Source organism: Styela clava, chromosome 11, assembly GCF_964204865.1.
Source record: "Styela clava chromosome 11, kaStyClav1.hap1.2, whole genome shotgun sequence".
NCBI lineage: Eukaryota > Metazoa > Chordata > Ascidiacea > Stolidobranchia > Styelidae > Styela > Styela clava.
The window spans coordinates 13,434,010-13,461,380 of NC_135260.1; the positions used below are offsets into that span (position 1 = coordinate 13,434,010).

A 27,371-nucleotide genomic window follows, 5' to 3' on the forward strand; every position below is an offset into this window, starting at 1 on the left:
CATTTTATTCAGTAAAGTCAATATGAGTATGATTGAGCGATAAGTCAGGAATGGTTTGTTAGAAACTGACTTGTACCTACGTTTGTTTACCTAGTTCTGTGCGCAAATCTAGATATGATGTGGTATTGAATGGAAGTCAATGCACTCGAAACTAAATGCGACTTATTTACTACAGTACGCGATAACAAAAAACAAATGACATGCTTCTTTAGTCGGATGGCATGCTTTTTGCGCACTTCTAAAAGTACCAAAAAACGGGTTTGCATGAAAGGCTCGAGGTCTATATTCCTAGAAGATTACGAATAATTTTTTGTCGCCACGATTCTTGTCTTTGTTATAGATTGTTTAAATAAGCATAGAAAGTACATACACGAAGTGGCAAAGTTGTTTGCAAAGATGAAGAGGTATAACTATTAAAAATCACGAATTATATTATTGAGACACAAAATATAATGGGATCTGTGGCGTCGACTCACGACAGCAAAGTAACTGCTTCGCATCAGAAGGAAACTACAAGTCAAGGTAGGAGACAATATTTTCTGCTGTTTTGGTGTAACAATTTCAAAACAAAGTATTCCATTGTCGTAACCAAGGATAAGGAGGGAAATCCGATTAATATATCTGAATGTACACAGCGTGATAAAAATTCAGTAACATATTTGATTTTGTTCAGCGCTGTCTCGTTGAATATTTAATAGACAAAATGACATTGCTAGTGCATGTGGATTTGTGGAGTGTTCATTTAACTTTTACAGTGGCTACAAAATGTTCAATCAAGCCTTTTTCGTATTCTTTATGGAGAATGATAAGTAATTCTGTGTTCATTTTGGCAAAGTTGCGAAACATACAACGAATTTTGTATCCGTTTTATACATTTATCACACAGAGTCTAGGAGTAGATTTTCCTCTTTTCTTCGTCACATACTTGACCTATTATGTTGTCGAATTTGCTTTTTCCGTCCAATGGGGAATGAAGTATAATGTGACAGGCAGTGTTTCATCTTCAGCAGATATTTTTAAAGAAAGAAGTGACATTTAAATTTATTTTTGTAATAAAATAGTCTCTGATTTGTATTTTATTGATAATAATTTGCGCTTAGACGATGAAAAATGTAAGCTGCAATTAAACAGATGAGTATTGTAGTATTAAAATTCATTATCCAATCTCGGGAAAAATCTACCATTTAGATAGCGAGTTCTCCCCCATGGGATGGTAATGGCTCGAAATTGCCTTCACTCTACCTTATAATCCATATTTATTGCAACATTATGTTCAATAATGTCCAAAGATGACGTACATTAATGTTTTGACGTGTTTAGTCACGTCCTTGTAATTAATTATTCATGATGAAGTGACATTTTTATGTTTACTGCAGAGATTTCATATCCAGTTCGTTCTCTGAAATGTATGACTTGCATGTACGGTGAATTGAGTTTTACTTTAGAGGAATTCATTGTTACGATTTTCCGCTAAATTTCAATCAATATGCAAACTGATGGAATCTTTACAAAAATAGTATCTATTTCTAGCTAAGCGTAAGAGTTCGCGGACAATATATATATTAGGAAAAAAAATTATGAATCGGAAATGAAAAAGCGAAATTATTGGAATTCTAATGTTAGTAGTTCAAAAAAAAATGTGATTAGATAACCAGAATGAAATATTGTTTTTATAAAAACAAGTATTGAAATGAATACGTAGAACTGTTTAGCAAATTCAAATGCGAGAAAGGAACCAAAATAACGTGTAAAATTTGATACACACAAAAATAGGTCCATAGTAATTTCAAAAACAGATTAAAATGTCCATAATGTTAAACATCAATTATAATTAATACAAGTTTGCCAGGACACTAATATTTTCACACAAAAATTTTATTTTTCATGATTATATAAAAACGTAAAGCCTCAACTGACGACGCTGATATGGAAAAATCTAAAAAGGAAATGGAGGCAATCATATCGCGTCTGAAAACCCAGTTGGAACGCAAAGACGCGGAAATTGTCAGGTAAGTATCATATATGCTGTTTGAGTATTAAACTTCAATCGAATTAAGCCTCTGGATTAAAATGCGAGTTCTCATTTCACTTTGGGGACAAGATTGTATATCTGTCCATGTTTGATGGATTTATTAAAAAAGGATTGAAAGCACTCACTCAGAACTAATAAAAAAAAACTGACTCAAGATACAGGTGGTAATGGTCGGTAACTATGAATGATTATATGATACAATTCTGCATATTTAGTATATTTATTTTTAGCTGGAGCTGATTTTTTGCGTATGTACATATATAAGGGATGTCTTAAATTTTTACTATCTCTATTTGTGAGAATTCGAAATATTTAACTCTTCTCAGTCATACTGGCTGCCGTCCCTCAGTTCTTATCTCCTTTTGAATACACTTATATTCTAGGAAAGAGAGTTCTATATATGTTTAATCAGCATAGAATGTTTCGGAGGAAGTTGGATCTCAAATAAATAGATACAATAATGATAACTTTACTTCAATGAACATGTAAATTGGATATGAAATATTGTAACATGTTGTAAAATAAACACGACAAAGCGACTGATTGGCGACGACAATTAGTCTGGAAAGCAGAAGACCATCTTGATTTATTGTTATTGACATGAGTGGAACAAGTTGAAGATTGTGGAAGCAAATATCAGCAAGACAAACGGGCGTCATTTACCAACTTGAGATTCCATTTTATCAAATTCTGATTCTTATAGCTTTGTTAGGCAGTATTTATGTTATCTAACAGATTATCAAGAGCGGCAGAGAAAGCGATGCGAGAATACGATGAATCGAAAAATGGTCAACACAACGTTAATAAAACATCAAATAGAAAACAGACGGTATCCGTTCCGAGCCTTGATAATGAAATAAAAGAGTTGAAGGTTAGATCTATAGTCACCTATACAATATAATAAAATCTTATTGATATCGACATGCTTTAAGTATCGTAAAGTTTGAAAAATTTGTTGAAGAGCCATGACGATATACTCAATCTGTCACGTGCTTGCATAGATGAAAATATAACACAAGTTGTGAAATTCCAATCAAGCAACTACTGTTCATATCCTTCGACAACGTTTATTATATTTCCCACACTTTTGATAGAAAAAAAAAAAAAATTCAGTGAATTTTCACTCAACCCCTACCGATAAGGCCGTATCCATTTAGAACCCTAACCCTCATTGTTAGTGATTATTAGATGTTCTGAATTTTGAGCCAGATATCGATTCAACTCATTTCTGAATAATACTGGTAATAGAAGCAACCAATGGGAATTCGAAACTATGTTACTCGTATATATATATATAAACCCAACTCCTTATTTCGAATATAGAATAGACCTGAGTCCCGAAAAAATTAATTACTTGTTGTTCTGAGCGAATTTCCGACAATTTAGAATTAGCGAAAACAAACAATTATTCCTTTTCTGCAACAGACACAAATTACTAAGTTGGAAGAAATAATTGAAAGTAAGGACAAGCAAATAGATGACCTAACAATCAAGTTACACAAGATGAGACGAGACAAGGACAACCAGGTAAAGGTGGTGTGGGAGTAATATAGGATATTGCAGATTTGGTTTTTAGAACTTGCAGTTGTTGTGAATTATTACCAATTCACCTAGAATTCAGACCTCATTTATTAAAACGCAAGAATGAACCTATTTGGTCTTGGATTAGTGACATTGGCGTTATAGGTGTACTGTGCAATTCGATATCATTTGAATTCTGCTTAGAATTCAAAATCGAAGAACGTTATGAAATTATCTTGCCATATAAATGTAATACCGAATTGAGGGAGCAAGCGCTCGTCGAACCAACTCCGCGTTAAATAAAATCTCACTAGTTTGTTTTGGACTTTAGCAATTTTTTGACATTATGTGCCATCTGATATCTCACCAAGCAATAGTCCACTACAAGATTGCTCAAGTTCTTATACTTTTCAGTCACTTTTAGTGACACCCTGCAATTGAAATTAACATCAGAGTTTGGGGTTTCATAATCATGGCAATTCTGACTTTAAACTCCTGGTAAATTATATTCAAACAACCGAAGCAAAGGACTAGTTATTCAATTTTTATGTTATCTAATGCTAAATATTTTGTCTACACTGACTCCTGCGCATATTACATTCAAACAAGCAAAGCAAAAGACAAGTTATTCAATTTGTATGTTATCTAATGCTAAATATTTTTGTACATTGACTCCTCGCTACCCAATTTAGTCAATATCGTAACATATTTGTTAATATTATCAGGTTGAAACTGTGAAAGAAACTGTGGAAAAAGTCATCAACGACAAGGATTCTGAAATACGACGATTGAAAGCTTTATGGGGAGTAAAAGAAAGGGATCAAAGCGAGGAAGGAACAAAACTGCTTGCTGTGAAGACGGATAAGGCTAGATTCGGTATTTCTGCAGAAAATCGTGCTTCAAAGAGTTTACATGTGAGTTTGCAATTTCCAATATTTTGTTTTCAAATGATACGAAATTATTCATCAGGGTGTAGATAAAACATGTTAGTCACAAAAACAGATCAACGCCTCCGATAGTAGAAGTAGATCACAGTTTTAATAGTTGTTAAACTTGTATAAGTAAGAAACAAGGCATATTGTACTCGATATTACATATTTTTTAGCATACCAATATGATTAGTTTAAGAATACACGATTTAATGAAATATTAAATACACATCAATATTCATGCAACATGAAGCAAATATATATACTTACAAATGAAAATACTTCTGAGCTGAAACGAATGATATTTGTGTGTAGTGATCCCAGATCTTTCGACGACAAACGTAGTTATTTATTCACACAATACCGTTTATAGTTCAATGCGAAGTAGTCGTGATTCGTGAGTAGCTTATGTCCCATGCTGGGGTTGGTGTGAACTCGATGCAGAAGTAAATGTATTAACGTTGGGGTAATAATATGGATTGCTACATATCCGCTTGAAATTGATTTGAAATATTGAAGCGATTTTTGAATTCCAGCATCACGTTAAAAACTTTCCCAAAACTGACTCGGAAAAGAAAAGTATCGCCCGTGCTCTAAGAAGAAACATATTTTTGTCAAGTCTGGCTCAATCTCAAGTGAAGGAATTGATAGAATGTATGCAGAAAGAGGAATTGGAAGCAAAATGCAATATTATAAGAGAAGGAGATGCTGGAACTCACTTGTACATTATAGAAGAGGGAGAGGTATGATACAGGAGTTTTTAATAGTTGCTAACTCTGCATTTGTTTTGCCATTAAGTTTTTGCTGGATTAATATTTGTGTCATAAGAATATATTTATTTATTCAGACTGGTACATCACCATAACACTTTTTAAACTGTCATATATTTCACTAATAAATAAATTATAGGTTTCCTGAAAGCTTTTAGTAAAATTGTGTACCAGTACAATGTTCATTTTGTGGAAAATATATAGAATTCATTTATGTCTGTACAACAGTGCACAAATTCAAAATGTAGTCTCATTGAACACAATACAAACTTGTCCAAAGAAAAGTTCCAAATCCTAACTAATTGCGTAAAAGAGTATAATATATATGCTAATGTCTTCTCTTTGTGATTTCCAGGTGGAAGTATTTCAAGAAAAATCAAACGAAATAACCAGACTAGCTGTATTAACACCTGGTTGTGTTTTTGGAGAATTAGCGATCTTATACAACTGCAAACGTACTGCATCAGTGCGTGCGAGAACAGGTGTCGTTCTTTGGTCGTTGGAGAGAAAAAGTTTTCAGGTGATAATGTTCGGCAATTAATGTAAAATCCCAAAATTCTAAACAATAAATATACATTAGGCGACAGGCTTTTGCTTAATTTTCCTAAATAGATTTTAGGAAAATTTACCTTAGTCAGTCTATCTTCCAAAATCGAATTTACGTGGAAGCCACAATATAAATATTTAATGTTGCACAAGCAAAAAATCTTGCACTTATGATTGGCATTTTTTCAAAGTCACGCTTTTCTAGTTTGTTAAACGATATATATCTATTTAGTTTTTTTTGCGATATATTAACGACTATCGTATTTGGGAAATTTGAAAATTTGCCTCCAATTACTGACCATGAAAGAGAGGTACCGTGGGGTCGCGCTTCGCGATATTATTATGGGACAGTTTTTGTTTTTGTTCAATTTTTTTGCAATAATAACACTTGATCAAGATCTTTAATACACCACTGGTTTCAGAGTAAGTTTTTATGTTGCGAATACGTCAGTATGCTCACAGTAATGGGTCTCCTATGCATGCCATGTACTAAACAGCAGCACTACAAGGGAGCAACGTGATAATTTTGATTTATGATGATTGTAAATCGCGACATTTTACTCTTCATTTTAGAGTGTGGTTCAACGACGAGGGAAAATGATTAGAGATGAATATATTAAGCTACTCCAAACTGTTGATCAATTGCGCCATCTACCGGAAGAAAAAATTATGCGAATTGCAGATTGCTTGGAAGAAGAAACTTTCAAGGCGGGGGAATATATTATAAGACAGGGTGAATCAGGAGATACGTTTTACATTCTATATGATGGAAAAGTAAAAATAACCAAATTTGAAGATGGTGCCAAGGTATTGTTATTTAAAGCAAAAGATATTCTCACTCACTTCAATATTGAATTCTCACCGCGTCTGATCATCCGAGTACGATTACAATAATAGATAACACTCAGATTTGACCAACGTTTTTCTTTGCTTAACAACAATTACCTTTATGAATCAACATTTATAAACGTATAGATATCATGCCTCTCACAATTGACGTTCGTCATGACAAGATGACTAAGCATGATTTTTGAATGTATAAATTCGAATGTGTTTGGTGGCTTCGTGTAAATTTTAATAATCTGTGTATAATCTTCCTCTTATTCTAAGATATGGATGCTACAATTTCTCTGCTTATATTTTTCAGCCAGAAGATGAAGCAACCTTTTTGAGCTACATGGATAGAGGTAAGCTAGTTTGGAGATATTTTGCTCAAGTATTCTTTCTAAAATTGTACTTCACCATGTGTTGGTCTATTACAAACACTTCTCGAAATAACAATTAACTTGTGTTTACGTTGTTCACAACGGTTTCTTGTCCTTGAATTCAAAAAAATTATATATTTTGCTCGATACTATTTCATTTCAAAATTTTAGGTAAATTCTTTGGAGAAAGAGCTTTACTACGCGAAGAAAAACGTGCAGCCAACGTAATAGCATATACTGATGTCGTCTGTCTCACACTGGATAGGCTTGCATTTAGTTCTTTGATAGGAGCTATATCAGAGGTATGATACTTCCTCTAATAAACAATGATTGCACTTATACAAATCCATTTATTAAAGAGTATAAAATTGTATAACACAGTGTGAAGTCAACTTGAAGTATAGGTAATGCGGTAAACCCCGTACATATTGTTTATATACAAATTACCATGTGTATAAAGTATTTTTAAAGCTTTTCGTTTCTAACGAAAGTTGACATCTAGATTTTTTTAATATATTTCAATTATGTTTCAGGTTAATCTACAAGCTCAAAACCTTGATGAATTGGAAAGCAAGAATCGTGAAGAAACGAAAACAAAGATCTCCACGATTAAAGAAGTGGCAGAAGAATTCACGGGTATGAAAATGAAATACTAATAATGAATAAAATACATATTTCACAATAGCAATGTTTGGAAAATGAGAAAATCAAACCATTTTTCTACTGAAAATTATAGTCGTTGCTGTAATTCATATTTGGTAAAACGAGAGAGTTTTAATATTTGGTACATCCTTTTCCTATTTTTCAATCTATTGACTTCGATGGTGTTTCATTATTTTCTTGTTATCATTTGTTTCTTGCTACATGAACAGATCAAAATATAACAGCTGACATCAAAGGATTGACGCAAAGAGAAAAAATTATTTTGCAACGAACAACACTCGATAATTTGAAGGTTTGTTTCAAATAATTTTGCGATTTGAGAGGTTCTGAACAACTTACTGGATGTTCGTTCCCATTTTCTCGAGTAGAAATAAATGAAACGCAAGATAGAAACCTATGATATATTTATAATTTATTCAACTATCTTTAATTTAATATGGAATTGCATTGGGATAAATATTTTTTATTTATTTGCACAGGTGACCAAACTACTAGGTAAGGGAGGTTTCGGAAGCGTTAGTCTTGTACATATCCCATCAATCCCAAACAGGGCATTTGCTTTGAAAACGATCAAAAAAGCTTTCATTGTAAAAACAGGACAAGAAACTCATGTTGTTGCAGAAAGAAATATTTTGATGGCAATAACTTCTACGTTTATTGCATGTCTTCACAGGTATGAAAAGTCTATTGAAATATTTTACAAGATGATGCGATCTAGCAACCTCGTAGTCAACGTAGTTGATAGTCGCACAATCCTAGAATGTCCATCGTCTTATTGGACACGTAGTGGACATAACGATTGTTTCAATATCATTATGTTGTTGTTCTTGTTCTTGTTGTTCTTTCACACGTTTTAAAGAAATCACTTTTCTCTTTGAGTACTGGACCAATTGCGTGAAATTTTGAATTTTCAGTGAGTAAAGATTCTATTTTTTGAGAGAGGGCTATTACTTTTATTTATTTTTGCTATGACGTCATCAAAATTATGGGGTGCTACGTGTCCATATATTTGAGCATAGATTTCTTGTTATTACCATTGTCATTATTGAAAATATCTAATGAAATATATGACAGTGACATTTTACTTCACTACAGACAGATACCTTATTATAACAAAATACTCGGAAAAAATGGAGTATTCTTGGAGTATTACAACCGCGAGATGTCTCTCGCACGATGAAATTTCTTCAACTAAAGGTTGGAGACTTGGAGTGTACATAAACATTGTATTTGATTAGCAGTAAACATCTCTATGATGGGTTATTTAAATGGCGAATAGGACCTTAAGACTGATCCAATCTAATGTGAAATCAAACTGTCAATGTCACGCCAAATTAATCACTCATTAGCTATATGTACACTTATTTATCTTGGGTAACTGGAATTATCAAAGTTACCGGATTCTATGTTTGAAGTCTACAGATATCGGGTACTGATGCCTCACATCGGCGTTAAATCTAAATCTTTTACAAATGATTCTCATCCGATTCTCGCTTTCAAATGACTAACGATGTGACACTGCAGTATTGCAGAAATTCCAATATATTCGGCCACCCACGGCTTTAACCAGGTGGAACAAGGGCGTAGGTTTTATAGTCTAATTAATTTGTTATCTTTTAAAAGCAGTAAACTGCGGTATAACTTAAGGTTGTGGGCCAGACAATCCTTGCTACAGACGGCCGCAGTATATTGGCGGGTGAAACCTTGTTTCAGAACCGACCCAGCCATAAAAACGAGAGAAAATGATTTTATCACTTTGAAAGAATTCTCTCGAATCAATTCGTAAGTCAACTCGCGTAAATCGCTGAGTCATTGCGAAAGGACTAACATAGGTTTCATAGCTCGATAACGTCAATTTTTTACCATAAAATACATGGTACAAATCTCACCGAGTAACCTGAAGTTACACTGCATTTTGCTATTTTATTGTTATTTATGAGCAAATACCACAAATATTTCCCGCTTGGGCTTAAAATCACACAAATAGTCTGCTAACAATACAGTCGCCTACTCACATTCCGACCTTTAACCTTGGTGGAAGTCAATAAAACACTTTGGACATTCCGATCATGAAGTTTTGTCACGATAACTGGGTAATGACCCCCAAACCGTACCAGGAATAGTAAACAAGTATTGAAGTATTCTATTTATAGATAAAGAAACCTTATACAATTGGGCCTAAAGTCATTGGAGGCCAAGCGCTAATTTCTGACAGGACTGTTTAAAAAATACGATAGGTTTAATGGGAAGTATACATATATACAATTAGATTACAGTATGGAACAAACAAGCCGAAATCTTAGAACCTCCCAAGTGAGATAAATATTCGGATCCTCATTTTGAAACAGAAATTAATAAAATTTATTGCAGCGATAATTCTGCAATTCTTTAGTTTATTCCATTTATAATTCATCTTTGTAATCATGCTAAATTTTACTGCCCCGCCATGAATGGGTCTCTATTCTCTTAAAAACGAATCCGTTCTTAAAGCAAACGCAGGCATTGGTTTGAAAAATGCATGAAATATTACTTTGAATTTGACTATTAATAAACACACAAGTAATTGGAATAGCTCGAACATATATGATTTAAACATAGTCATCCTTGATCTGCCTATATTGTATTCATGTAGGTATTTTCAATTTCGGATAGCATTATTACGATTACCAGTCAGTTTAGGCTTTCGGGGTTCGTATTATTACACGTTTTTCAACCTTCCGGTGGACCTACAGGGTTTCTTTTTAGATTCACTCTTCTCATCGTAAATTTGAATTCATCTTATACTATCGTCAATCGTTTTGTTCACAATCTTGAACAATATATTACGAGTACCTAGCTGTGTCAGTTCCCCATTCAGTGTTTATGTTTTTTCATGCATCCGGCAGAAAAATTGCGTTCGCTGTTTTATGATGTTTGATTCGGGCCCCAATTTGTAGCTTCTTAAACTAAAGTCCATTTGAGGGTCATGGTATATTAATGTGCGTTCGTAGTCTACTAATACATAATGCTGTAAACACCTTAGTGACGCCAAGGTAGCGAAACCAGCCAAGACAAAAGTTTCGATCGTTAATGTCTATTCACCCACTAAATCGGATTCGCATACTAGTCCGTTTCACTATATCTTTTTTGTTCTTAAATTTTATTGTCCAATTTTTACTCCATTTAGCCGTCTTTGGAATAGGAATGCCTAGTTTATCCCGAATATTAAAGAGTTTCTGTGGAAATGTTAGCAAGTCGTACAGCAACTTAAAATTTAACCCCATACTCTATACTATAGTATCTCACTATCAATTTAATAAAAAATGTATGAGTTGTAGGAATTCTTCGAACGTCTACCTTGGGTTCAACTTTGCGGTCGATTTTGGAGTGTTTGAGGTAACCTTATATCTATAACTAATGAAAACAAGTCGCAACACGAGAAGCAAACAATGAAATTTTGAAAAATACTTTTCATGTTTAATAGGTTTACTTTGTCTCGCCGCAATTTTTTCCATTCTCATCGAAGAGTAAAATATGATTGATTTGGTCTGATAGCACCCGCGTTAATTTTTTTTTTATTACGGTTACACATTACGAAACCATATATTATATATAATCATTTGAACCCATTCCAAGTATTTGGCTGTGACCTCTAAATGAATTTGTTTCAAGTTCGTTTTTGTTCAGATTCTGCGTGTCAAGCATTATTCTCAACTTGCTGAACCAAATACCCGATTACTTGGAGTCAGCCATTTACGTTTGAAACTATTATAAAATCTAACTAGCCTATTAGATCAATGGGTAAAATACTTGTAATATTATATAAAATCTTAAACTGCAAATAAATATTATGTTCGATCAGCAGTTCAGACCCCTGAATGACAAAGAATGAATCGAATAATTACTAATCCAATTCATTTTTATTTCCATACACACCAACAAGTGTGAACAAGTGATATATAGCAGGATGAAAAAGAGGGGTTGATTCTTCCAATATTTTAACTGAAGTTAAGAACTGTTTTGATTATTATCCTTTGTCTATTTATCTTCTATTAAATTGATATTATGACTCCTGATTTGTCCAAATTAACCCCACAAAAGCACATTCAAACTGGCAATGACTTGCATGGGTTAGATAGGCTTAAGCTTCTATGTGTGATCATTTTGGGGTGATTTTGCTTGAATCAAACTTCATTCGGCGATGTGTCTTGAACGTAATCCATGAAATTGAATTTACTCCAATATTTCTTTTCAATATTGATATAATGTGGGTTATCTATGACGTCTAGGAAACGAAACAAGATTACGAAACTTTTTAGTACGAAGTACGTCTGAATAAAAGCAAACAATGAGATCCCAAATAGTAATATTGTTTGCAAGTCTCACCGCGAAAAAATTTATTTACATTCCAAGTCTGATGACTGGCACTATCAGAACGGTCGTCCGCCACAGTCGTTTTCTGACAATGTACTGTGAACCGACGTCTTGCATAAAAATTCGAATGAGTTCACGCGAACTCTTTGAGTTCAACCAACTTTTTCAGTACGAATTACGTCTGATACAAGCAAACAATAAAATCCCAAATATTAATATTGTTCACAAGTCCCACCGCAAAAAAATTTGTTTACATTCCGAGTCTTATGACTACCGGATCATTTGAGCCATCTCGGTTGGTTACAAAGTCCGAAGTCTGTTTGATGGCACTGACGCGTTATTAAACAAAACAATGGTCTGAACCCATTTTCGGAGTTACAACAAATTTTGATGACACCGAAAAAATCTTTTGTCAGGTCAATTTCAACCTATGAGTTTAAATACATAGTTGTCATCAAAATGTCATTAGTGTCTGTTACAATTAATGCACCATACAACAAATATAGTTTTCGGAATCTAATTGAAGTCTCCAAACATTTCTGAATTTGTGCAGTATTTTTAATATGAATATAAAAATGAAATTATTATGAGAATAGCAAACAAATTTATAAATTCATGCCTGTGTAAACGTCGCAAATACAGTTATTGTCGATCATTCAAAAAGGCTAAATATATCTTAAAACATTGCAGTTTTTCAGCTCGAAATACCCTACTTGAAATTCACCACCATGACAAAAAGTTTTCATCGAAGATTCAGCTTTTTGGTCCAAAATTAAAGATTTTTATTTGATGAATTTTTTTGAAAACGTTACCATTTGACACAAATTATTCGTCGGAATCTCGTTATGTGAAATTTATACCAGATAAATAGTATTTCAAATAAGGAACTAAGAAATTGGAAAATTTCCTTTTTTACATTATAGAACTTACAAAGACGACCACAATATATACATGTTGATGGACGCCTATTTGGGAGGTGACATTTATATCACTATAAAAAGGAAAGGACCTTTAAATGAAGAAGCTGGTCGATTTGCCATCGCTTGTGTGATAGAGGCACTGGCGTACTTACATTTCCGGTGCATTGCATACAGAGACCTGAAGCCCGAAAATCTCATGATAGACCACAAGTAAGAAAACTGTTCTTTTGCTATATATTCTCGCTTACTTTGAATTTTGTCTCATTTGCCAGGATGCAACATGTCTAGTTTTTATGGATGTTCATGCATATGCATTCCACAAAAATTTATTCGCCCTATATTGGAAATGTATTGTAAAAGAAAAATTATAAGTGACCAACTGCGCCAAATTATGATCCATACAGATATGAATCTTTACATATACCAAGCGTACCAAGTGGGAATAATGATAAATATATATCAAACATAAAATGGAAGTTTATTCCAAAGCCGGATTGAGTAATATTTTCAATGTCAATGGATGGTCAAATGACATCACAATTGTGAATTCAAACATTTTTGCCTGAGAAGTTTTTTTTACTTTTTTGTGACTGTTTTCATCAATTTATGCAACTGTTTAAACACTAAATACCAAAGTTTCAAAATTCTTGTTCTGTTTGTTTTCAGTGGTTATGTAAAGCTTGTGGATTTTGGATTCGCTAAAAAAGTCAAACCAGGAAACAAAACATGGACTTTTTGCGGAACGCCAGAATATTTTCCGCCAGAAATTCTTCAAAATTTGGGTAAATATTTTCTATAGCAAATCTTTTAATCGGGATGTTTTCGAAACTTTTAGGTCTACTTTTAAACGTTCTGGAAAAACTGGATATAAACGGATTATTTTTCTATTAAGAAAAGTAATGTGATTAATATATCATAAGAGATAAACGTTTATAATCTCAAACAAAAAACGCTTTGGTTTACTCGAACAAATCCATTTATTTCACTTAGCATTTTAAATAGTTTTTGCCGAACCCGATTATTTTGTTGTTGTTGTTGTTTGGCATGCCGAATTACGGCAGCTTATAAAACGAATTTCTGAACAATTTCTTACAACAATGATGAACAATGAGTTTAGGCAGTTCAAATTGTATCCAACATACAACATATGAACTATGTCAATATATACTATCGCATTTATTCGGTAAGTTGTACTGTATCTCATTAAAATGCAATAAAACTCTAAATTCAACAAAAAATGAAATTCGGTCATGCAATCGACGAAGTTGTGCGTCACTCTTTGCTTTTAATGCGTCAGGCAATGATTTTCCTGCATTGTGTTGCATCATTATACATCGATATGGCTTACATTACACATGATAACATTATTTTATTGTAAAGCATTTACGTAAGAGAAATTGCGATATTGAATAAACTGAATTTTCTAGATTTCTGCCTGCCCGCTTTGGGGCGAAATTTAATATCGATTCAATTTTTGAGATATTTTTTGACAACTAAACCCAATATTTATGATATTCCATTCATAAAGTAAAAAGTTGTTCACAAAGTTAAAGATTATTTCATTCACCAATCAACCATGCAAACTTGTAGTTGCACTGTATTCTCATAGACAAATTGACTGAACGTTGGACACAACATTATGCAGTTTTTACCAGATAGTCAAAAACTTATTTGAAAATTCCACTTCAATTTATGGCTGGTGGTTTAATATTTATTGTTCAAAACAATGTCAGGGTCGAACTTCAGTTGGTAATTGCAGCTCTTGTTCATACCTTGGATTGAAAATCTTTTTCTTCATTTCTGGAATGTGTATGTACTAGGTTCGGTATACATTCGGTCTTCAAAATTCTTCATCTCTTCTAACTCCAAATTGGCGGCATTTCTTTCCTACATACAATACATTATAAATACCTTCCAAATTGCAATATGTATTTAGATTGATATATATTACTACGGACAACTATCAGGTAAAAAAATTCACCTGAAAACAACATTTTCTAGTCTCCTATATGAATAAAATTTATACTTGGTTTTTGTGAATTCATTCGGGCTTTTGCGCCAAATTAAAAAAAAAAATTCGTACAAAAACCATCAGTTTGTGGTTTCGTAGTTCCATGAACTCGTGAATTATGTGGTATCGTTCAAATTCCCGTCATTCATAATGTATGAACCAGAAACGAAGTCAAATTGTCAAGTTCATTCAACCTCGTCTATTTAAATTAAAATAATAACGAACGAACTTTATTGCTAGGTTGTTGATAAGCTTTATGTTTTGTTTATGATGAAACTATTTTGATGTTTGATTTTAATCATTTTTATTATTTATTTATTTTCCCGCCTAACCTTGAAAACATGATGATAATGCGATAGAAAAAAATGAAAAATAACACAAAATTTACTACCGTTACCTTGTTATTAGATTCATAAAACTTACAAGAAAACACTAGTTTCCTTTTAGATAACCAAATTGAATTTGTAAAAAAGTTTTTGCTTTGTTGTTTTTTCTCATTTTTAGCAGAGTATATTTATAATGCAGAACATTCGAACTTGACAATTTATTTCATCCACGATTAAAGCGAGTAATACTCCTGAAATGGTCTAACTGTGTGTGGTAGCGACTTTTCTCCATTCCCATCCTATTTTTAGAATATTATTTTCATGGCTATGATGTTTTAATCTATTTCAAAATCGGTGCACGAACGGAAATTGGCCGCATTTAGGGTACAATGGGAAGAATCTCGAACAGGCTTATCACAAGATCAAACGCAGCTGTAAACCGGTAATCCCTCCTCCGTGAAATCAAATTTTAACCGAAAGTAAATGATGCATGGATGCCTATTTAAAAATAAAATTCTATTTCGGGAAGCAAATTGTTTTTTAACAAGTATATTTTTTATGAAATATGTCCCAAATCGATGCTATGAAAATGGCACATAATTAAGTTTTCATTAGCCAATGAGTCCCGACGATCAGAAGGGTTACGTCGTTCCAAAGTTGACTTCATTCTTTCTATATTACAATAATGTTATTGTACTTGCTAAATACCACGTCCAAATATGCGCACTTAGAGATCAATCATATGACGCCATTGGACTAAACAAAATTGTTAACTATACTTCTGTTTATCAAAATCAAACTGTCATGCAAGTTAGTGCAGAAATTATTGTGTTTACAAACTGGAGCCAAGTTCTGGTTAATCCAGTATAAACAAGCAAGTGCGCGCGAAGGGCCGAAATTTTCTGAATTCCTATACATACTAAAAATTAAGACTTCGTGACGGCATGCTCTTACCCCAACATTATTTTTCACTCGGCGTACACCCTTTAGATTTTACATCTCTTCACGGCAAAGTTCTTTCCTCAAAATAAAATAAAAGATTGGGGAGTATCTTCTTTAAGTTCAAAGTTTCTTCTATGGGGAATACCCACTTTCGCAATCACGTATATAAGTGTTTCCTCGTAGCATTTGCACCAAACATTTATCACAAATCAATTGTGGCTTATAAGTTCGATTCATCTTTAGCAAGATTGAGTAGGGTCAAATCGTGATGTTTATTATGTTTTTTTTTTTAAATATGGATCCGATCAGTTGTGTTCTAATGACTATATCTTTTGATGTTTTCTAAATTTCTCTTTGATGTTTTTCATGCCATCCAGCCACAATGCGAGTTGATACTGAATTCAGTTTACAGACACCGCGGTTCTTGATGTAACTTATCGTTTTTACTGAACCCGTATTTATTATCGATATTGTCACTCAAAAAACCGAGTAAAAACACCGACAGTGGTTTTTCGTGTTATATAAGTTTGGTTTATATTCAACTTTTGAGTACACGATAAAACGAATAATTTTCATTTTTTTTTTAAAAAATTTGCAAGACTAATCGGAAGCGAAGACGGGCGAATTGTATGTAAATCATGTTGATTCTTATTTTTCATTGCCATTTGGAATCGATTTCGGTGGGCTTTCTAGATCTCGTTCATGCACTGTAAACCCACTTTGTCATTTTTTATATAGTAAGTATGTTTTGCAAAATTCATACTTGCAAACTAACGAATCTTGACATCGCTGAAATATTTTTTTGCATCCTGCCTTATTGGATATATAGCATACCATACAACTTAATATCAGAGCGTTGGATTTTTTTGCAAAGGGATTCGAGGTTATGTTATTTTTATTCATTAGCCTATTCGAGTTCAAGTTTCAAATACAAAGGAATTGAAATAATACTATTCACAACGGAATTCTTGTGAATAACAACACGTCTAAAATGGCGATGCGGATTTTTGCACGTAGACTGCTTTGCCCGCTTGACCTTTGTTTTGAGTTCGTTCCGTGGAATATCGAAGGATTTATCAAATCCAATCGTTCTATATTCTTATAATTTATCCAAAATATGTGGTTCTCATGGGTGATCGTGTATGTATGTAAGAAGCGTGTCGTCGTTTTTCCTTTTTGAGTGCACTGACAGTGAGGTGATATAACCTGTGACTGGTCCTTTTGATGAGCGATTGTGCAATTCGAAAATTGGCGCAAATCATTCTCACAAAAAATATAGATATGTGAAGCATTTGAGATACGATTTCATATATATATTGACAAAATGTTAGATACCCAGTCAGAAACTAAACAAACAACTCAGTTTAAGAATAGATGTGAATTCCGCTCAACTTGAGAGCAAAGCCCCATAAAAATAGATAGCAAATAAATTCATATCGAATGAGCAATTTTCCATCTGGGTAATATCCAAACATATTTTTTGAGCGCAAGACTTCTACGAAGCAAAACATACTTATTAAAGCTTCAACGTTGTCTTTAAATTTAACCAACCTTTCAAAATTGTTAATCAATTGAACAAAAAATGTATTACTTTGGGCATACTGCATCATTTCAAACGTATGGGAGGTTGTTGACAAGATTTTTCTTAACGCTCATCATCAAATTAAACAACGAGTATTTATGAAGGAAACCATCTCCTGATTTTCCATATGGTTGACTAATATTTGAGATGATTCAAAGTTGTGGTTGTGTTCTGTAAACTCATTATTTCTTTTGAATCTTATTGTATTAGCACTTACAATTTGTGCTGTACAGTTTATAGTCTACATTCGAATGGTCTTTTCCGAAAACAAAATATTTATCATAATGAAGTTGAGGTTATTTAGGTAAAACGAACTCTTTCAAGTCTTAATCCATACGGCGGCTCATGACTCATTAAAAACCATTAATGTTACCGACTACATTGCGGCATTGCAGAGGAGTCCAATGCACACATATGTATAAATCGTATAAAATGTTGATATTTTCGATTCAGGCTTGCTAATTTTGGGATATTTTTTGTTGGATGTCATGTTTTTAGACCATCAAGCACATAAAAGTATTGGGTCGACGAACGTCGCAAAGACCAGAGTCGAACTGACATATACCCTATGAGTAATGCTAGCAGTGATTTGCGCAACGTTCCACATGAAGTGATATCAAACATTACTGTGATATTTCACTTTATTTTGATATAGATTATATTCAACAATCACTGCCAAATTATAGGTAATTTTGCGAATTTCCATCGTTGAGTCCGTGACCCAGGGTTATAGACCTCTTTTGTGAGAAATTACATTGTCGCACCGCAATACTTCAACATGGATGAACTCTTCGGAGTTCGTACGCGTTGGAATTTGGAACAACAATAGGCTACGAGAGATGGGGATTTCCATTGGGCTTGAAACTATTTGCAAACACCATAAAGCATACGTTTAGTCTGGTGAATGGCTGGCCATGCTATCCTGGGGCTTTGACGACTTGCGTATTTTGCACTCAGTGGGGGTTCGAAGCTATTCGAATTATTTGAAATTGAAACCGTTTGATGACGCAACATACGATATACGTTGACTCAAGTAGGTAAAAGGGTATCACAGAACATGTTGAATACACATTGTCGTTTGAAAGTTGTTTAAAATATTGTACAACAGTGTGATAGTGTGATGGTGGGGGGTATGAGTGGGGGGTCGTGAATGGTAAACACGTTATTGGTACTTGTTCATAGGCCATCCGGCTTGGTGGGAAGATTGATTCGTGTTTAATGAGATGATCGAAAATGCATACACTCCAAATAATACGAATTTGGACATCGATGGATCCCCTCCCGCCATCTCACGATGGTGCAATAAATGGTGAAAGAATTGCATTAACAGTTACCATTATTCAGTTTTCCAGACCTCATGTCCAATGGGAACCATGATGTGTTTTTAGGCCAAACTAAGCCGACGACAGAAACATTACCATCCACCTCACTAAGGATGTTCAGTATTGGTTATCCCAAATCGGGAAGGTTTCACACACATACTGTTTATATCAGTAGAGGCATAAGCATATCATGGAAACACAACTTACAATAACAACTCATTACTTTTATTCTTCACATGCAGGTCATGATTCATCAGCTGATTATTGGTCTCTCGGTATACTTACATTTGAGCTTCTCACTGCAACTACACCGTTCTTTGCGCCAGATGATTTGACCGTATATGAGAAGATTGTTGATGGAATAGAAAGAATAAAATTTCCAAACGAAGTGACAAAAAATGCAGAGGTATGTTACCCCAATTATTAAAGGAAAACATATTTAAAATAAATTTAGATTTGCCCTGTTAGTACACGTAATGCTTTCAACATTTTCATACCATTTTACAGGCGTGCTATGTTTAAACTGTTGTAACATTTAAAAAAAAAAAAATTGTAAAATGAAAAAAAAAGTTCCAAAATGCATATTCAAATCACGTGTTGCATTTTGTAAAAAGTAGAGGACTAGCAGAAATACGTATCCGCTTCAACTATATCAGTTACTGATATCATACGTATACATTTGATACGATAAACATACACGTTTGATATATTGGTAACGATTTTGACGTCGCTTGGTTTGCGCTTATTGATATTGGGTTAGTGATTTTGACGTATAATATTATCGATAACTTATAGCATAAGAGTTCAGAATAAAACAATTCGTGAACCCACAACTATATTCCAGTATATCAAAACCTTACATGAAACACGTTTACATTTTGTAATATTACTTCAAACGTATCGGAAATGAAACAAATTGTCGACTCGAATATTTTTGGTGAAGTCGTACACAAGTTAGGCAGGAAATATGAAAGTGGACTTCGAGTTTTTATCATTCTTTTAGTTAAGTTGGCATTTGTTGGTTTTTCCATATTTCAACCCTGCTCAGTCGGCGGTCAAGCCAGAATTTCCGGGTCTCTAATGGTATAGCAAATTAAGAACTTAATGCTGAAGTGGAAAGTTTCCAGTCTTTTAAAAGCCTAATAACTCCTTGGGAATAATTGTTTGTTTTTACATAGCCGTGTCTGTCAAATGGCATAAAACCACTTCAATTGGGTACATATTTACCTTGAAAGATTTCAAGGCGGAAATCCCCTATTTGCACAGATTCTGTTTAACTCAAACGGACTCGAATAAGGCAGGTTATAAACGATTTGCCAACCAACCTATTGCACGTAATAATAGCACGTAAATATTTATCTGTTTTATGTACATACTACATCATAAAACGTATTTTATAGCAGACGCTCTTTACTCCGGTTATTATATGTTACATAGTCCCAGTATTACAAAAATAAAGTATAAATTATACAGAATCAAAATTGGTAGTGTGTGGTTGTGTCAACTGAGAAATGATCGTTTGTTTAGTCTTGCACCACTTTACGGAAAGTGGAAATAATACTCCTTTTCTCATCGCAACATTGTGCGTGGGTATGGCTCTATTCTGTCATTCTAAAAACTAAATCACGAGTTTTTAATTTTCTGTTTTGATTTGTATATCAGTGGCGTATTTATACTTGAGTTTTTTTGGTTTTATATTTAGTGTTGTATGATAAATAATCACATATGCGAACCCCAATGATCGACATACTGTAAACACCCATTTGACCAGTTCCAGGCTATGAACAATGGACCCCCCTGCTATAGGCTACATAACAGTATTGTGTGATATTACACCGTGGTGAAAGAGTGTAGTAAATTGAGAAAGAGATCTTATCTCAATTTCGTCTTCTTTCTAATATACTGTTTAAAACCAAATTAAAAAGTTTGAAATCTTCACAACGTTTCAAAGAGTCACGTGCTGTCGTATGGGTAAGTCAGGAGGAGATATAAGGCATTTTGTGTTGTACCGGTGTATATAATCAATTTTCTAAATGTACATTTGACAAATTGTTTGTGATATTACCTCACGAATAACATTGAGAATAACATTCCTAAACTACGTAATATTGCGGGAGTTATCCCCTTACACCAAAAACCTCAGTTTACCTAAAGCCTCAATTTTTTTATTGTTTACATCCCAATATAAATCTGGGACATATATACCCGCTAAACCATCATCCAGATCCGTCTATATTTAGTACATACTAATAGTTATAACCTTCAAAACTTGTTGAACTCATGTTTTTCTAAATTAAAATATTTACATATAATATTTTTTTTATTTTTTTTACTTAACGAGATATCTCGCTTTTGATTTGAAAAATATTATAAGTATGATTCAGAGAAAAATGTGGCAACTAATGTTCCCACGAAGACTCGGTAGACACTACATGTTAGTTTGTTTGTATACATAAAAACAAGTCTCAGAAATATCGCTTCCGTAATTGTTGTGATGTTTATGCGCGGTAGATGAGCAACAAGACAAAAAGACACAAACACGAAGATTCCTCGAAGTCGTTTGTGGCACTTCAAAGGTCGCGAAACAAGCTCAAGTTTACATGTTATTAGGGATTTGTATAAATAAACGAAACAAAAAGTTTTGATACAATATGAAAAATAAAAAAAAGCGTCACTGAAGTATTACAAAGGATTCAAAAGTCTTGCTATGTAAGTAAAAAACGTTACGAAAATATAATTGGGCTCATAGTTCTGCCTTCATTTTTTTTCTTCGAACTGAGGCGATTAAAAATTATGCACACCTATAGTCAAAGACCATACATAAATTTGTAAATTAAATTTAGTTACTTTATCGTTATAAAAGGACTACACTCTTTTTTTATGAGCAAGAAAAAGTTGCTATTCTTCCATGAACTACCTATATGAAGCCACTCTTAAAGTAATGCGGCTGTGATTTGCAAAAGATGGAATTTTTTGGGTCAACTTTGCTGATCTTCAATTTCTTGGATGTAGACATTATAAATCGATTAAAATTTTGAACATGGATTATCAGTGATACGAGTTCATTTGAGCCACTCGTTTCATTAACAACTTTGAAATTCCGCTGGTGTCAGGAGAATTTCGGATTATCAAGATAACTAAAATATTTTACCGCGTTCGTCTTATATATCTCAGTTCACTCGCTAAAATGTTCAAAGCCTTATGAACTTGATATTATTGTCATACTAGACCTGAAATTTTTTGCACGTGTTAATTAATTATTTGGACATTAGGCTAAGTTTGATTTACCTAAACAGTATCGCATGATAAAGAGTTTTGATGAATTTCAAATTAAAAATATATATTCAAATTGGATGTACGTGAATGAAAAAAGGTTTTTTGTTCATCAGCTTATAATATTTTACATTGGAAATAAAACAATCATGTTGCTATATTGCCTAAGTCACGTACACTCACAAACGTAGAATCGAAAAACACGTCCGCAAAGAAGTTAATTTGTAATGGTTTAGCGGTTATCATGTTGAAGTTACTGCACTGAAATAAACCAAGTATTGAAATGCAAAGCCCCGGGCACTCTGTGCAAAAGTTTGGAAAAAAGAAGTTCATCCAAATCGATGCTCCAGAAAATTCCATAAAAACAAACATGTGGTTGTAATAATATTGTCATATTACTACACGAAAGCATTCCAAAGCGAATATTCAATAATCATTTTTTCGTTAACAGCTGCTGATTCGGAATCTTTGTCGACTTGATCCGAGGAGTAGACTTGGAAATATGAGCGGTGGAGTAAATGATATTCGCAAGCATAGATGGTTTCGTGGGTTTTACTGGGAGGTAAGCTCAATGAAAAAAAGATTTGATGCAATGCTCGGTTTGAAAATGGCTTGTAAAGTTGAACTTGTGTATATATTCATCTTGGATATAAATTTACCCGTCATTTTGACATTTTAGGTGTAAAGCCCATGTTTATCACTTATACTTCATATATAATGTTGATGGTCGGACAAATTTTCCGCTGCACGGTTCCGTTTCTGAAACAATTTTTTTTTATTTCATTCAGAATATTTGTACGTCTGCATGGTTGCTATGCTTAGGATTGACTAAAACACTTTTTCATTTAAAAATTAACATTTATAAAACATACATTTGACTTCATTTCAGGGTTTGCGTCGCCAGCTTGTGAAATCACCAATAAAAGTAAATATTAGTGGAACAAACGATACCAGTAATTTTGAGAATCTTCCCATCGAGGAAGACACCGCCAATAGTGAAGAACCATTAGATACGTCGTCATGGGATCAATATTTCTAAATCAATTTTAAGTGTATAGATATTTTTTTTTCGGACGAAATAATAAAGTTCTTGTGACGTAAATAAAAAAAAAATATTTATTTAATTTTCATTGCTCGTTTAAACATTAATTAATCTGACTAGTCTACACGAATTTTTTGATCCCCAGAAACAGAAACTTTTTAAGCGAAGACATTCAAGTATACCTATTTGCTAAAACGTTAATCAAACTCAACCAACGGCCAAACAACTGGAAGGCCATATTTTCAGTAAACGTGTTTCTTTACACAATCCATTTTTGTAGCCTTGATTTTTATCTGCTTTTTATCAATTACTTTTCTTATATACTGATTACAATGATTTTATATGTTGCTTTGTTTTTTAGATTTAATTTGGCGGTAATTGCGTGCACGTATTATTGATATAATAATATATTTTCATAAATACAATTATAAAAGATTCACTTATTGTAATAGAAGACAAGAGTTGGTTATGGGGGTTTAAACCATTTGCTTCGAAGTTCTATAATCAATTTAGTTGATTATACCCCATCAGTCCATCTATGTAAATTTGTCACAAGACGACATTGGTTGCTTTTCCAGTAATTTTTGTCGTATTCTAGATTTTCATTCAGTGCTCAACAGAACCATAGGTAATTTGAAGTTCTGATCGCAGTCGTTCAGCAAGATTATCTGAACTCAGTCTGTGCACATGCGGCGCTATCTTGTTCTCGGTGTGGCATAAAAAGATATATTGAAAACAAGGCAAAAATTCAAGTAAAAATTGACTGGTATGAGCCAACACATAGTGCGGTAGTTCTTTAGAAATTGGCGGATACTTAAGATTTATGTTCAAAAACAAAAGTGTCATACCTTATAAACATTGTCTGTAGCTCGAGGAAACTGTGTTTGAGAAGTGAAAAATGGCGCGGTTTGCTACGATATCGACAGAGCTTAACATACACGCTACTAAAAATTAAAAGATGTCGGCAGTTATTACAAATTGCCAAGTAAATTATCAACAACATAACACGCAAATACATTCACTCAATTCAGAGGATTGGTCGAATGAGCAATGCCAAATACACAGTCTTGTGAAAACGTGAACAATAAGTACTAGTGACAATTTACTAAGAATGAAAACGATTTAGGGCAAAATGGTCAGTGGATTTATATCTATGAGCATAATATTCGAAAGACCTCGGAAAAGTACTAGTGGGATTCACATACAGAACGTACATTTTAAAGCACGAAGCGCTTTCTTACTAATTCAACACTTGGTGGCGGCGGTAAAACACAGCAGACATTTGCACTCGTCAAAGTTCACCTGTCGATCAGATAAAACGAGAGAATGGAGAAATTCCACGAATGCTGCTCACCTTCTCTCGTATTACAAGTAAATGTATCAAAATAAAGAAAAAAAACGAGATTAAATATTTCTTTTTGTTTTGGCGATGCCGGGCCGGATGAAAAACTGTTTCATCGTCTTTGCAGAGTGGAATTTGAGGTTCAGTTCATATGTCTCTCGCAGGTCTATAAAAGGCGGGCATTGAGGCATCAGTGACATTACATTTTTAGAGTTGTCTGTATCTTGAGTAAAGAAATATGCAGTACCTGGGTCAACCAAAGTCAGACGTGGCTATCGCGAAATATGCTGTTGCGTTAATGATTTTGATTCGAATATTGCTGTATCTGTTTAGGCAATTCCGAATTCGGATCAGGAAGAACGAAAACAACAGGATGGACCCACCGTCAGCGCCATGGATTCCTATTGTCGGTAGTCTCCCGTTTATGGGGCGATATCCAGAACGGGTTATAGCGGACTGGGGTCGAAATAGAGGCTATGGGTCAGTGTTTCGCGTTCGATTCGGGACAATGAACGCTGTTGTGCTGAACGATCTCAGCTCCATTCATGAAGCCTACGTTAAAAACGGCCATCGTATGAGCGGGAGAATTCAGACGTCCCTAATTCAAGAAATGACAAATGGCAATGGACTGATTTTCTTAGATTATGGTGACAAATGGCGCAGTATGAGGAAGTTTGGTCACTCAGCCTTTAAATCAATCAGTGCCAATGAACACCTAAATGAGATAATTGCAGAAGAGTCACAAATGTTGGTTGCGGCTTTAGCGAAACAATTGAACAATCCAGAGTCTACCGACGAATATCTCTGTGGCAACTACAAGAGAGCACACCCACCACAATCCCTGAAATCACGATATGATCTCAACAACAACGCCGGAGAATGGAAGCTACTAGATCCAGAGGAGTTCATGCACAAAGCAACCGGTAACGTCATGTGTAATCTTCTATTTGGAAGAAGCTTCAGAAAGGATGAGGAAGATTACAATGCTGTACTCGAAGGTAAGACATTATTATGTTATAATATTATGCAGTTGCACAGTTAGAATTTCTTCAATGCATTGGTCAAAATAAGATTTGATATAATTTTATATTCAATTGAATATTTGAGTATAGTATCTATTCGAAGTCAGATTGGAAAGTAGTTGGCCCTATGTATTGCTATTTTCTCATAATTTCATGAATGAGTGAATCTGCTTCAATTTCATTGTGCAAAAACTGTATCATAACGATAAAGGTTATACTTTTATGATTACTTTTGCTATTTCTAACCTGGTGGTCTGAGGGCCCAAAAACATTCTTTGATCCCTATCAGGTAATTTTTTACCGGCCGGCACAACATTTTTCAAATTATTGAAGGCATTGGGAGAAAAACTATTTTTTGATAATAACAAAAACAAGCGGTTTAGATCGGATCTTTATAATCAGATAATGCATATTATTTTTCAGAGACGCCCATTCAAGCTAGAAAGAGCGCAAGTGTATTCATGCTTGTTTTTCTTGTACCTGCACTTCGAGGTATGCCTTACGTAAAAGACGTGATTGATGAGGCCCTGTGTTTTCGTAAAGACACATTCAAAATGATAAAAGAAGTTGTGGACCAACATATATCAGATTTCACCGAGCTGAAACCAGAGTCTGATTTTGTGGATTGTTTTATCAACGAAATGAAAAACGTTGACAGGGAAGACGCAAATGAAAATTCCTTTTTTACCTATGATCAACTTTTAACTTATGTATTTGATATTTTCACTGCTGGTGCTGAAACAACGGCAGATACATTATTGTGGGGCTTGTTATACCTTTCTCGAGATCTTAAATTACAAGCTGAGCTCAGGAAAGAAATAATAAATATCGGCGGAAATAATTTTTTCCCATCGGTAAATCATATGTCAAAAATGCACCTTTTAAAAGCTACAATTCAAGAGATCTTGAGAATTCGCCCCATAAATACATTTGGGATGCCCCGAACCGCCACTGAACGATGTACCATTAATGGTTATGATGTTCCCAAAGGATCAGTGGTGCTTCCGAATGTATGGAGCGTTCACCACGACCCGGAAGTATTTCCTGAACCAGAAGTGTTTGACGTTCGTCGTCATATAAATGAATTTGGTGAATTTGTACCATCGAAATCCGTAGTAGGCTTTTCGGTTGGCCCAAGACAATGCATTGGTAAACGTATCGCTGATATCGATATCTTTTTCATTCTATCATCAATAATTCGAAATTTTGAATTTCGATTGCCTAAAGTTTGGCAAAATAGCACGAAGAGTTTTGTATATAGAGAATTGGATATGAAAGGCAAAAACGGTCACGTATTATTAGCGCCTGAATACGATCTCGAATGGAGACGAATAGAGTAACTAAAGTATGATTTTTTTAGTTATTATTACTGTTTCAAATATATATTACTCATCAGTGTTCTTTTTTTATACAAAGATAATAATAAAAATTTATATGAAAAACATGAGAGTTATGTAATTTGAAATATGGTTTACGCTCTCGTAGATCGCACGAAGGTTAAACCACAGAGAGCGGTGATCCTGAAACCAGCAAACCAAAATAGAATTTTTAGTTGGATTCAATGACTGAG

General features: G+C 33.9%; 2 protein-coding genes across 2 annotated transcripts; both read left to right on the plus strand.

Annotated features, from left to right (window-relative positions):
* Positions 1–344: 344 nt before the first annotated feature.
* LOC120347480 (cGMP-dependent protein kinase 1-like) lies at positions 345–23,862 on the plus strand. Its single transcript, XM_039417479.2, has 18 exons — positions 345–522; positions 1,907–2,009; positions 2,768–2,903; positions 3,458–3,559; positions 4,279–4,467; positions 5,019–5,225; positions 5,608–5,772; positions 6,372–6,605; positions 6,946–6,985; positions 7,175–7,305; positions 7,537–7,639; positions 7,876–7,958; positions 8,146–8,339; positions 12,943–13,149; positions 13,606–13,721; positions 19,365–19,528; positions 22,847–22,957; positions 23,285–23,862. Exons 1-18 carry the CDS (start codon positions 453–455, stop codon positions 23,432–23,434), a joined length of 2,505 nt encoding a protein of 834 aa, XP_039273413.2. The 5' UTR covers positions 345–452; the 3' UTR covers positions 23,435–23,862.
* Positions 23,863–24,886: 1,024 nt separating this feature from the next.
* On the plus strand, positions 24,887–27,247 carry LOC120347507 (cytochrome P450 2U1-like). The gene is made up of 2 exons (XM_039417520.2): positions 24,887–25,777; positions 26,225–27,247. The coding sequence occupies exons 1-2, from the start codon at positions 25,018–25,020 to the stop codon at positions 27,139–27,141; spliced, it is 1,677 nt and encodes a 558-aa protein (XP_039273454.2). The 5' UTR covers positions 24,887–25,017; the 3' UTR covers positions 27,142–27,247.
* Positions 27,248–27,371: the final 124 nt, after the last annotated feature.

Coding starts and splice junctions, on each gene's coding strand:
- LOC120347480 (XM_039417479.2), top strand. CDS start 453: ATGGGATCTGTGGCGTCGACTCACGACAGCAAAGTAACTGCTTCGCAT. Junction 6,606..6,945: donor AATTTGAAGATGGTGCCAAG/GTATTGTTATTT, acceptor TATATTTTTCAG/CCAGAAGATGAAGCAACCTT. Junction 7,306..7,536: donor TGATAGGAGCTATATCAGAG/GTATGATACTTC, acceptor ATTATGTTTCAG/GTTAATCTACAAGCTCAAAA.
- LOC120347507 (XM_039417520.2), top strand. CDS start 25,018: ATGCAGTACCTGGGTCAACCAAAGTCAGACGTGGCTATCGCGAAATAT. Junction 25,778..26,224: donor TTACAATGCTGTACTCGAAG/GTAAGACATTAT, acceptor ATTATTTTTCAG/AGACGCCCATTCAAGCTAGA.